General features: G+C 44.6%; 2 protein-coding genes across 7 annotated transcripts; one reads left to right on the plus strand and one right to left on the minus strand.

Moving 5' to 3' along the window:
* Window positions 1-31: 31 nt before the first annotated feature.
* On the plus strand, window positions 32-4,635 carry bmb (brambleberry). 2 transcript variants are annotated; one of them, XM_086048255.1, is made up of 13 exons: window positions 32-150; window positions 762-1,036; window positions 1,265-1,393; window positions 1,725-1,910; window positions 2,000-2,222; window positions 2,650-2,766; window positions 2,847-3,026; window positions 3,097-3,303; window positions 3,370-3,508; window positions 3,596-3,654; window positions 3,763-3,866; window positions 3,942-4,039; window positions 4,371-4,635. In XM_086048255.1, exons 2-13 carry the CDS (start codon window positions 764-766, stop codon window positions 4,498-4,500), a joined length of 1,845 nt encoding a protein of 614 aa, XP_085904381.1. In that variant the 5' UTR covers window positions 32-150; window positions 762-763; the 3' UTR covers window positions 4,501-4,635. The 2 variants fall into 2 exon arrangements, with proteins under 2 accessions (XP_085904381.1, XP_085904382.1); XM_086048256.1 differs by lacking the exon at window positions 32-150 and adding an exon at window positions 168-215.
* Window positions 4,634-8,912, minus strand: LOC147139323 (GDP-L-fucose synthase-like). 5 transcript variants are annotated; one of them, XM_086048269.1, is made up of 10 exons: window positions 8,771-8,912; window positions 7,815-7,961; window positions 7,613-7,727; window positions 7,377-7,505; window positions 6,948-7,021; window positions 6,324-6,457; window positions 5,999-6,130; window positions 5,834-5,913; window positions 5,039-5,138; window positions 4,634-4,965 (listed from the first exon to the last, which is right to left on the minus strand). In XM_086048269.1, exons 2-10 carry the CDS (start codon window positions 7,940-7,942, stop codon window positions 4,910-4,912), a joined length of 948 nt encoding a protein of 315 aa, XP_085904395.1. In that variant the 5' UTR covers window positions 7,943-7,961; window positions 8,771-8,912; the 3' UTR covers window positions 4,634-4,909. The 5 variants fall into 5 exon arrangements, with proteins under 5 accessions (XP_085904395.1, XP_085904396.1, XP_085904394.1 ...); XM_086048270.1 differs by lacking the exon at window positions 8,771-8,912 and adding an exon at window positions 8,393-8,550 and having other exon boundaries at window positions 7,377-7,469; XM_086048268.1 differs by lacking the exon at window positions 8,771-8,912 and adding an exon at window positions 8,393-8,550.
* Between the last annotated feature and the right edge of the window lie 325 nt (window positions 8,913-9,237).

Here is a 9,237-nt window from a genome sequence, read left to right on the forward strand (position 1 = left end):
CACTTTTGGGAATCGAGTCATTTCATTGGTTACTTGCTGGTTGTAAAGGCCGGAGATTTGGTGGACCAAATTAGAAGTCCGTTTTTTATCAGCCGTGTGACAGAGCTAAAGAGTTACTTTTAAACATTGGCTTGAAACATTATCCGGCAGGTAGGGGTTCTTCTTCCTTTAACTTCAATTAGTGTCGCGTCATGGAACATCGCCATGCCTTTTTGGTTTGTTACAAATATTGTCCTAAGTTTAAATTTGTAGCGATTCTTCAAATTGAGAAAAGGTCGAATTGAGTTCACCCGGAAAGCTTATAGTTCATTTTAGTTTCACCCGAAAGCCAAATATCCTGAACTTTCTGTTAGTAATGTACATGCAGATGCATGCATCACGGGGAAAATTGTGTGCTTTTATTTTCGTGACTTGGTTAGAAAGTGTGTCGTTTGTTTGCCACAATTTATCACAGCAGAAAGGGAACGTTTTTGATAGTGCGTGCGAGTTCAGCCTCACAGCGGGCATGTCTGGGCAAAGCCTCGTTGACGATTGAGCCACCCCGCATTTCAAATGATTGAGTGATTTAAATTCAGACAGTATATAACAGCCATGTGTATTGTTAAAAGCTGCTCGGGAGATCTTGCAGAAACTCTCCCTATCTAAAGCGTGTATTCCACTAGAGTATGAATCATTGTAATGGGATGTGTATCATTACATGAATGAAAAGATTTGCAGAGCACCTCTTTGGAAGTTATTGAAGAAATGTTTTCTTGATGCAGACATGGGTCACCTCCTAGCTTCCCACAAGTTCCTCCTACTGCTCTGCATCCTTGCCAGCTGGTTTCCAGCAGTCACTGGGCTCTTTGAATGGCTGAGGCAGACGGAGCATCCTCCAGAAGAAACGACGGCGGCGGCGCCTCCTCCTCCAACCGCAGATTTGGCTGCAGCAATTCCAGCTAAGGATGCACCGTTTGAAATGTCTACGGCTGATGAGACGTTCCTGGCTGAGGCCAAGCAGATGGAGCTCAGTGCGTTAGACAGCTGCCACCAACGGGTAACTGGGACCCCTCGACAGTCGACATTGAACTCCAACTAGAAGCGATGAACACAAGTTTTGGAACACTTGGCCATTATACTTGCAGGAAGTAAACCTTGAGGGAAATCTTTTAGTTTTGTCAATATCCAAGTTTGGTTCCGGACGTTATTGCAGCTGCACCGTCTAAATGCTCTGCTGCAGCCACGTTGGCATTTTAACGCGGGTTTAACATGCTGTCCCCTGTAGGTGGTTGCTCAGCTAAAGGCGAGCTGTGAGGGGCTCTCAGAGGAGGAGCTGGCAAAACTCGGCGTCGTATTGTTCAACTGCCAGGCATTGATTGAGGGTCGCACCACTTATCCGTGTACAGAGCACATGGTAAGATGTGAAATTTTGCATGATATAATAAATGACTAAATTGTGTAACCGTAATTTACGGACTGTTGAGCATACATGAATGAAGGCCGCAGCCAATCAATTTAAGAAAAAAAAGATGGATTTTGTAAACGCGTGGACTACACACATGCCATGTTACAACGTGGACATCTGCAATTTACACAGAAAGATGTTACACAAATATATCTGTATTCTTAAAGTTAACACGTGCAAATTAAAAGCAGTCTTTGCGTCACTACAGTTTCTTGAACTTTCGGGAGCAAAAATGATGGTTGAAGGCGATTCCTGTTTGTCCCTTCCGGTGCAATTTCAGAGTATAAAAGAATGTACAGCAAGCATGGACTCTGACACATGGAATGCTTATCACATCGTGAGCAACAGGGCTCGCGCGGTGTGCTCTGCGACTCGCCAGCAGCTCTTTCGGCGCAGGGCAGAGCACACGGTAAACATGCTCATATCCACGGCTGCCAGCCAACTGTCTGCCATGGAAGACCTCAAGGTAGTGCGTGCAGGTTTTTTTTTTTTTCTTTTTGCGTTTAAGTACAATTAGTGGTGCGGAGTTGGACAGACTTATGTCTTTTGTGACAGGAAGGCCAATTGGCGCTGCGAGAAATGACCGCAGCGTCACTGGACGAGCTCCTGAAGGGCCACGGTGCTCTGCAGGCTCAGCAGGTCAAGCTGCACGAAGGCCAGGGTCAAATGGAAAGTTCCCTGAGAGACAACCTGGAGCGTCTGGGTCAGGAGAAAGCACTCATTGCCTCGGGACAAGAGCTGGTGGCCCAGCTCATCCAGGGAATTACAGAGAGAATGGGTGAGAGCTTTCGCTCCATCCAGGCCAGAGCTGGATGGCTACGAGTCAGGGTTGGCAGATTGAAACCGTTCCAAGCATTCTTCAGTATGAAGGTCAAAATGTGACCAGGAGTCAATTCTTCTTCTTCTTCTTTTTTTTTGCCTTAAGTATCCATCTGTGGCTTGTATAGGCAGCCTCCACGAGTACCCGATACCTTAAAATAAGGCCGGTATCGGCCTGATGCCGATACTTGGTACCGGTACTCGTCCAACCCCGGTTCTAAGTAACTGCTTATATGACTAAAAGCTAGTTTTTGTTTTAATTTATTTTGACTTTGGAATGCAAAGTGCAGTGCGCAATGCATGATTTTGAGCTTGACCCGCTAAAGCACATTATTGTGAACAAGCATCTTTCTGTCACTTTAATAAGAATGTGCATTCTGCCGAAGCTCTCGTTAGCAAGAATGTGCAGCTCCAAGGCTCGGAAGTGCAGGACAGCCACAGAGCCATCGTCCGAGACCTCGCCCATGTCAGCCGTCAAGCTCAGGGCATCCATCAAAAACTTGGTATCAAAGTCAAATGGAGCAGTCGCGCCCCCGTTGGACATAGTGCTGTGACGCGATCTTGGCTTTGCATGTGGCTTCAGATGACGGCATGTCCGAGTTTCTCGAGTACCAGGACCGGACGTTGCACTACTACACGGATCTCATGAGCCAACTGGAGCGCGTGAACAGCAGTCTGGGCTTCGTGCTGCACTTCTTGGACCAAATGCAGGGCCAAATTGAGGAAAGGCTTCACCGGATTCAGAGTTTCCTCGGCCGGGCAGGTGAATGGCGCTCGGTTGCGCTTTGCCTCGTTTGTCCCCGCCCCCCTTGACCGGTGTTTCTTGTTTGCAGGTTTAAGCATCACTGCTATGTGGACGTGCGTTGCGCATACCGGCTATTTTGTACTGTTTGCCGTCCTCCAGTCATTCCTGCGTTGTCCGGTTTTCTCCCGTGCCATGCTGCTGCTCACTGTGCCCTTGAATGCAGTGGCGGAGGTCAACCAGCAGCCGGCGCTGGATCTGGCAAGTCTCAGCTTGCTGCAAGTCACGCTTTTGCTAGGTACAAGCTCAAAGCTGGCTGCAAAATACAACTTGATGACAACCCCACAATTCCCCCCCCACCCAGGGCACTGGTTTGTGAGTCGGTTATGGGTACAATTTCCGAGCAGAGGAAACCCATCTGCAGCATTGCCATTTCTTACTTTTGACTTGGTGGAGCCCCAGAAGTCCTCTAACGCGTATCCACGATCCTCAACGCCTCAAAAGTTAGTCCGCAGAGCTTCTTTATAAGACTTTGCTGAAGTTACTAAAGTGAATTGAGAAGTGCACACTTGGCCTCTTTTTCTCCTCAGGAAAGAGCACAGCTGCATTGAACAGAACAACCTGCTGAAACAAGCTGCCGTTCCGTCAAGTATGAATGTTTTTCCAACTACATTCAAATTCAGACTAGTCGAAGAAGGTTATAACAACGTCAAGTCCTATGTTCTTGTTTCTACTTTTTTTTTTTTTTTTAATGCAGGTGATCTTGGTATACCTGTGGTGTCTTCTCACAGGAAACTTGCACCAAGTGGTCTATCTAATCACTACACACCTCGATTTCTAGCCCAGCCTGTTCTTTCAGCAGTAAGCACATTGAAGGAATGTTTGAATTACAGCACAGTCATCAATTATTCATTTGCAATTTGTTTGTTTTGAAAGGCTTTGATTGACGATATTCCTCCCAGAAACGGCAACGGTGCTTTTGACACTTTGAATGACTCCAGAAGTTCAAGTCCTACCCCATCAATTAGCAACAGGTCAGTGTTTGGTATACAAGCGTGCGTCTCACTCTACACAGAGGTGCTTTTTGCAGCCCAATTGCATTGAATTGTTTATAAAATGTTAGGTCAATTATTTTTACATGAATCCAGTTGCAAGACAAAAAAGGAAAAAAGGGTCAATACAAATGTGATAGGTGTTTTTTTTTTTTTTTTAAACCCATTTTTTTTTTTAACAAAAGTACTGGGTGGGTAAGCGGTATCGTTAAGAGCAGTAGTATGACTCAAATCTTAATGATCCCCCTCCCTACACACGGCCAAAATTGATCCCATGAATGTGTTTTTAAAATACAACTGCTGGTCATTTCAGCTCTCTCTCCGGACGTCAACTCTGCAACTCAATCACCAAAGCTGGGACGGCGTGCAAGAAGAGAGCGCTGTTTGGACAAGATCACTGCAGAGTCCACGGAGGCAGACTCGAGCCCTCTTTTCACTCATGAAGTGCCAACTCTTACACCAGCACGATTTTATGCTTCGCATGTATTGATGACTTTTTTTTTGCTTTAATGGCCCCACCCGGAGCACCAATTTTTGTAATATTTTTTTAACAATCCAAAATAAAGCAATTCAATCGACACTTGTATTACGTTTTACTCAGATGACAAACTTTGTGTGTGAAAAATGTATTTTGCACAGTGCCAATTAACAGATTTGACTTTAGCAGGTCCTTTTAAATGTAAAAGGCTAATAAGTATGCTCTTGGCAGCATGATTCACACAAAGCAATGAAATTGAGGTTGTGTGTAGCATTCTTCTGGGCACCTTGTTCTCCGCAGCTGCGCAAGCACCATCACCTCTCCGGTCGCCATCCCAGCATGCTCAATTGTGGATCATTTGTGATCATTGTTTTTCACTTGCGAGCTGTGTCATAGTGCGTAACAAACCAGTCACAGGTTTCCTTGAGAGCTGTAAGAACAAACAAGTCAGTCGACAGCCTCGACCAAAAATGGCCGACAGAAGCATCTTCTCATAGTCCCACCTTGTTGGAAGGGTGTGAAACGGAATTTGGGTAGATAGCCGCACAGCTTTGCAGTACTGGCCGTCTTTTTAAACTGCCCGTCTGATTTACTCTTATCATACTGCAGCGATGGTCAAGGAAATCAGAGTAAATAGGGAAGTGTGGACAGGCAAGAAATGAAGTGGAACTGACTCGTGACCCCTCGGAGGATGTCGCGGAATTTTTCCAGCATAATGGCGGACGCGCAGACGATCGCGAGAGCTCTGAAATGAGCAACAGCAGTGATATAGACGACGTGCTTGTGGACTTTGAACCAGTTGAACGTGATATGTGGTTAAGATATAAAGAGCAGATTAAAAGAAATCTGAAGGTCAATTGTTGGCTGAACTGATCAAAGATGGCAATTTTGTCATACTATCAAAATGAGAAGTTTAGAAAGAAAAAAAGAAAAAAAACATCTTCCAATTCAGTAATCGAGGAGCTAGCAACATGAAGTAAAAACGAATTGTTCAGTGTGCCAATCATACGTTTTATCTTTTGGGGACATGTTCCTTTCCGGTAAATGCTACTGGTTGTAGGTGAGGTATCCTATCCTTTGAACGGGCACCGAAAACTCAGCTGACGAGTGATATGTGTTGTATGTACATTTACGACATTTTGATGGAGCTGTTTCCAGAAGCTAGATTATTAAGTAATGCAACTAAAAATAACTTTGATGAGGAATGAGACAGGTTGAGAAACTGGTTGCAGCCTTAAAAATGTGCTGTTCTGACATTTCAGTGCCACTACCTTGGCATGTACAGTATTGCAGGATACAACCACTTGGCCTTGAAAGTCCAGCGCTTGCACAACGGCGTCTGCCGCTTCTTTGATTGACACTTCATCTTCCTCCCCGACTGAAGTCGACAGACGAAACAATTGTATTGTAATTTCAGCCGTTCGAAGTAGGGAGTACGCGCGGTACAAGGAAAGGGAAGTTACCGGAAAGGATGATGGGGTCGACCTCAGGATATTCCCTCAAAACCCACAGGAAGAGCCGTGCCAAATCCAAAGAGTATATGAACTGCCTTTTGGGAGTGCCGGAGCCCCAGACCACCAAGGGCGTGCCCTCCTCTAACCAGCACAACAAGAGCGCCTCAGTTAGTACACATCGTATCAAGTCTTCCGTGAAAAACGTAAGTGACAGTGCCGCTGTGTGGAAATACGGCTGTAAAAAAAAAAAACACGACAACAACTTGAATTTCAAAGCAGGAAAAGCGCTCAACCTGTGCATCCCTTATTGCCTCCGTAACAAGCTGTAACTTACTTTTGGCAATGTACGTTTTGTGAATTAGGCCTGGCAGCACATGACCATCTTCAATACTGAAGTTGTCATGGGGACCAAACACATTCGTGGGGATCACAGCCGTGTAGCGGCGTCCATGCTGCTGGAAATAGGCCCTGCGCAACAACACCGATGCAGTTTTTTAGAACATTGCAAACACTGAGAACATTCACGGCTAATGTGAAGTCTCCACTAAGCCATCGCCGTTCACTGATTAACAATGAAGGAAATGAGTTGAAAACGTCAAATAACAAAAAGCTAGCTGAAACACAGACATGACCCTCCCACACCAAAAACGCTAGCACAAGTGTCTTGGACTGATATCACCGGTAAGGTCGGATGTGGAACATATTTGCACGTTTGAAAAAGATTGCTCAGAGAACGGCAAAAAGGAACATGAAGTCTAAAATTTGGGTAGGGTACTGAATTGACCTTTGCCCTCAGATCCACTGTACCTAAATTAACCATTCATGGTTCTTCCTAGGACTATATAATGTGCAAAGATGTTTGTCTGAGAACAGCATTGAGCTTTGACGAGAAACCTACAACCTTTGCAGTTATGAAGTCAGCAGTCACCTAAGCACTCAATACGCCCGATTGGCCAACCTGTTATGGACATCTAACATTCTTTTGGCATAGGCGTAGCCGAAGTTGGACTCGTGAGGTGGGCCGTTATGGATCTGTGGAAAAGATGAAAAAATACAGATAAACAAAATCACATTCAGGCTAACTTACACTGCATTGTTCATGTGACACAATCTGGCTACGTGTCATGGCAGTGAAGAGAAGAAAAAAAAAAAAGCAAGAAAATCTGCTATCGTCAGATCAGAAGCTGACCTCTTCTAAATGTGGATTATGAATGATAACGTATAGGACATCCACTCATGCATGTGCGGTGTAAACGCACAGATCAGACACACAGTCAATGCAAGCTTGGAATATTTGTCTGACGTAATCTAAACACCTCCAACAGTCACCAGAGTATGTTGCTGTCAAAAGCACCAAAGTGATCTCATACACACAAAGGTCCCATACCATAGTCTCATTAATGGGATATGTGGTCTCATCAGGAAATATGCAGGTGGACAGACAGGAAACCACTTTAACCACACCTACTTCGTGTGCGGCCTGCAGCACATTGTCATTGATGTGGATGTTATTCCTCTGAAAACAGAAACAACAGATGCTCGAGGTGGCGAGTTTGATCATTAGCATGACAAAACAACATAGTGTCAAAGTGCACGTGCATGTATTTAGTACTGTATAGCTACCCAAAAGTCCAGGTTCCGCTTCAAGTTCTTGTAAAGTCCCCCCACCATGGCAGCCAGGTGGATGACGTGGGTTGGCTGGTGTTTCCTGAACACGTCCTGCGTCTCTTTCATGCTCCTACAAGAGCAGAGCATTCAACAAGCATCAAGAAGGAAGACGTTTGACAGCAACCTTCAAATAGGTGCGGAGTGATTATGTGCCCACGTGAGGTTGGCATCCCTCGAGGAGAGGAAGATCCACTCTTCACCTTCGTAGCCTGCCCTTTCCTCTTTGACCACATGTTGTATGGCCATCCCCACCAAGCCTGAGCCTCCAGTCACCAACACCCTCATCTGACCACTGATAGCTTTACTGCACAAACACGAGAAGCCAGAAGATGATTTAAAATAAATACATAAATGAATGCACATTTTTAATTGCGAGTTGACAAAAGAATTTAGCGGGCTTGGAGAGGAAGAATTTAGTAGGCTGGGCACTGAACCTACAGGTAGGCTAAGATGAAAAGGGGTTTATTTGATAGCCGGGGGGTGGGGGGTGGTGTAACGAACTTTAACGACGACGAAAGACACATTAATAAGTATAGCATATTTGAAGTTTCTAAAATGACAATTTATCGCGTCTGACTTCATTCTAAAGAATGTATGAACACGTGCGCGACAACGATAAAGGCGATTAATAGGCTTAATGAAGTCGCGAACTACACGCAAAGTGAAAGTCAATGCTAGCTAACACTTAACACTTGAGCATTTTAGCAAGCATCTGGCAGCATATAAGGCGAGTACCTTCGCGTAGAAACTCGCCTCACTTGACCCCTCTTCTACAAAAACGTGATCAAAGGGGTAACATCTCAAACTGTGAAATTAACAAAACAACACAACGGTCTACAATATCCGGCATGCTACAAAGTTGTGACAGCATTCGAATTAACACTTCCGGCTACGCCTTCAAAGTAAAGCCAAAATTGCTGTATATTGTCGCGGTAGTTAAAAGGTGGAGCACTGTAATGGCGAATTTATTTACTTTGACAATGAGACTGTAATCTATACTTTATCAGTATTTGTTCTGGTTAAGTATTTTGACCTTTACAAGTTTTCACAACACACTTGGACAAGCGTGGGTGTGTGCGGGTGTTAATCCAAGTCCCGTCTGAAAAAAATCACCTGGCTAATGTGCAAACGATGTATTTACTGATGGTGCACTCTTTTGCACCATTCTGCCTCCCTTCTTACATGGTGTTTTGTCATCTATTGTATTTGTTTTGCTCATTGGATTGCTAAAGATGCAGCATCGAGAAAAAAAAGTGTAACAAAAGCATCAAATCAGCATACACCTGTGACCACTTAAGTGCCTGACTAACCCCCCAAAAGTTCAGCTGTTCGAGTAGGCATTTCCTTATGTTTTACTTTCGAGCAGAAGTCTGAAGATTTTGTGCCAACAATGACTTCTATTTGGAACTACTGACAACTCCATCCACCTAAACTAAGGCCCTACTTCCCAAAATATGATGCTGTCACCACCACCTATTGCGTTGGTATGGTGTTCATTTGGTGATGTACAGTATACCATTCTATTGTGTTGGCACCAAACACACTTTTTGGAGTAATGATTAAAAAAAAAAAAAAGTCAA

The sequence above is a fragment of the Filicampus tigris genome, chromosome 12 (assembly GCF_054856515.1).
Source record: "Filicampus tigris isolate MCC_2025a chromosome 12, RoL_Ftig_1.0, whole genome shotgun sequence".
In the NCBI taxonomy this organism is placed as follows: domain Eukaryota; kingdom Metazoa; phylum Chordata; class Actinopteri; order Syngnathiformes; family Syngnathidae; genus Filicampus; species Filicampus tigris.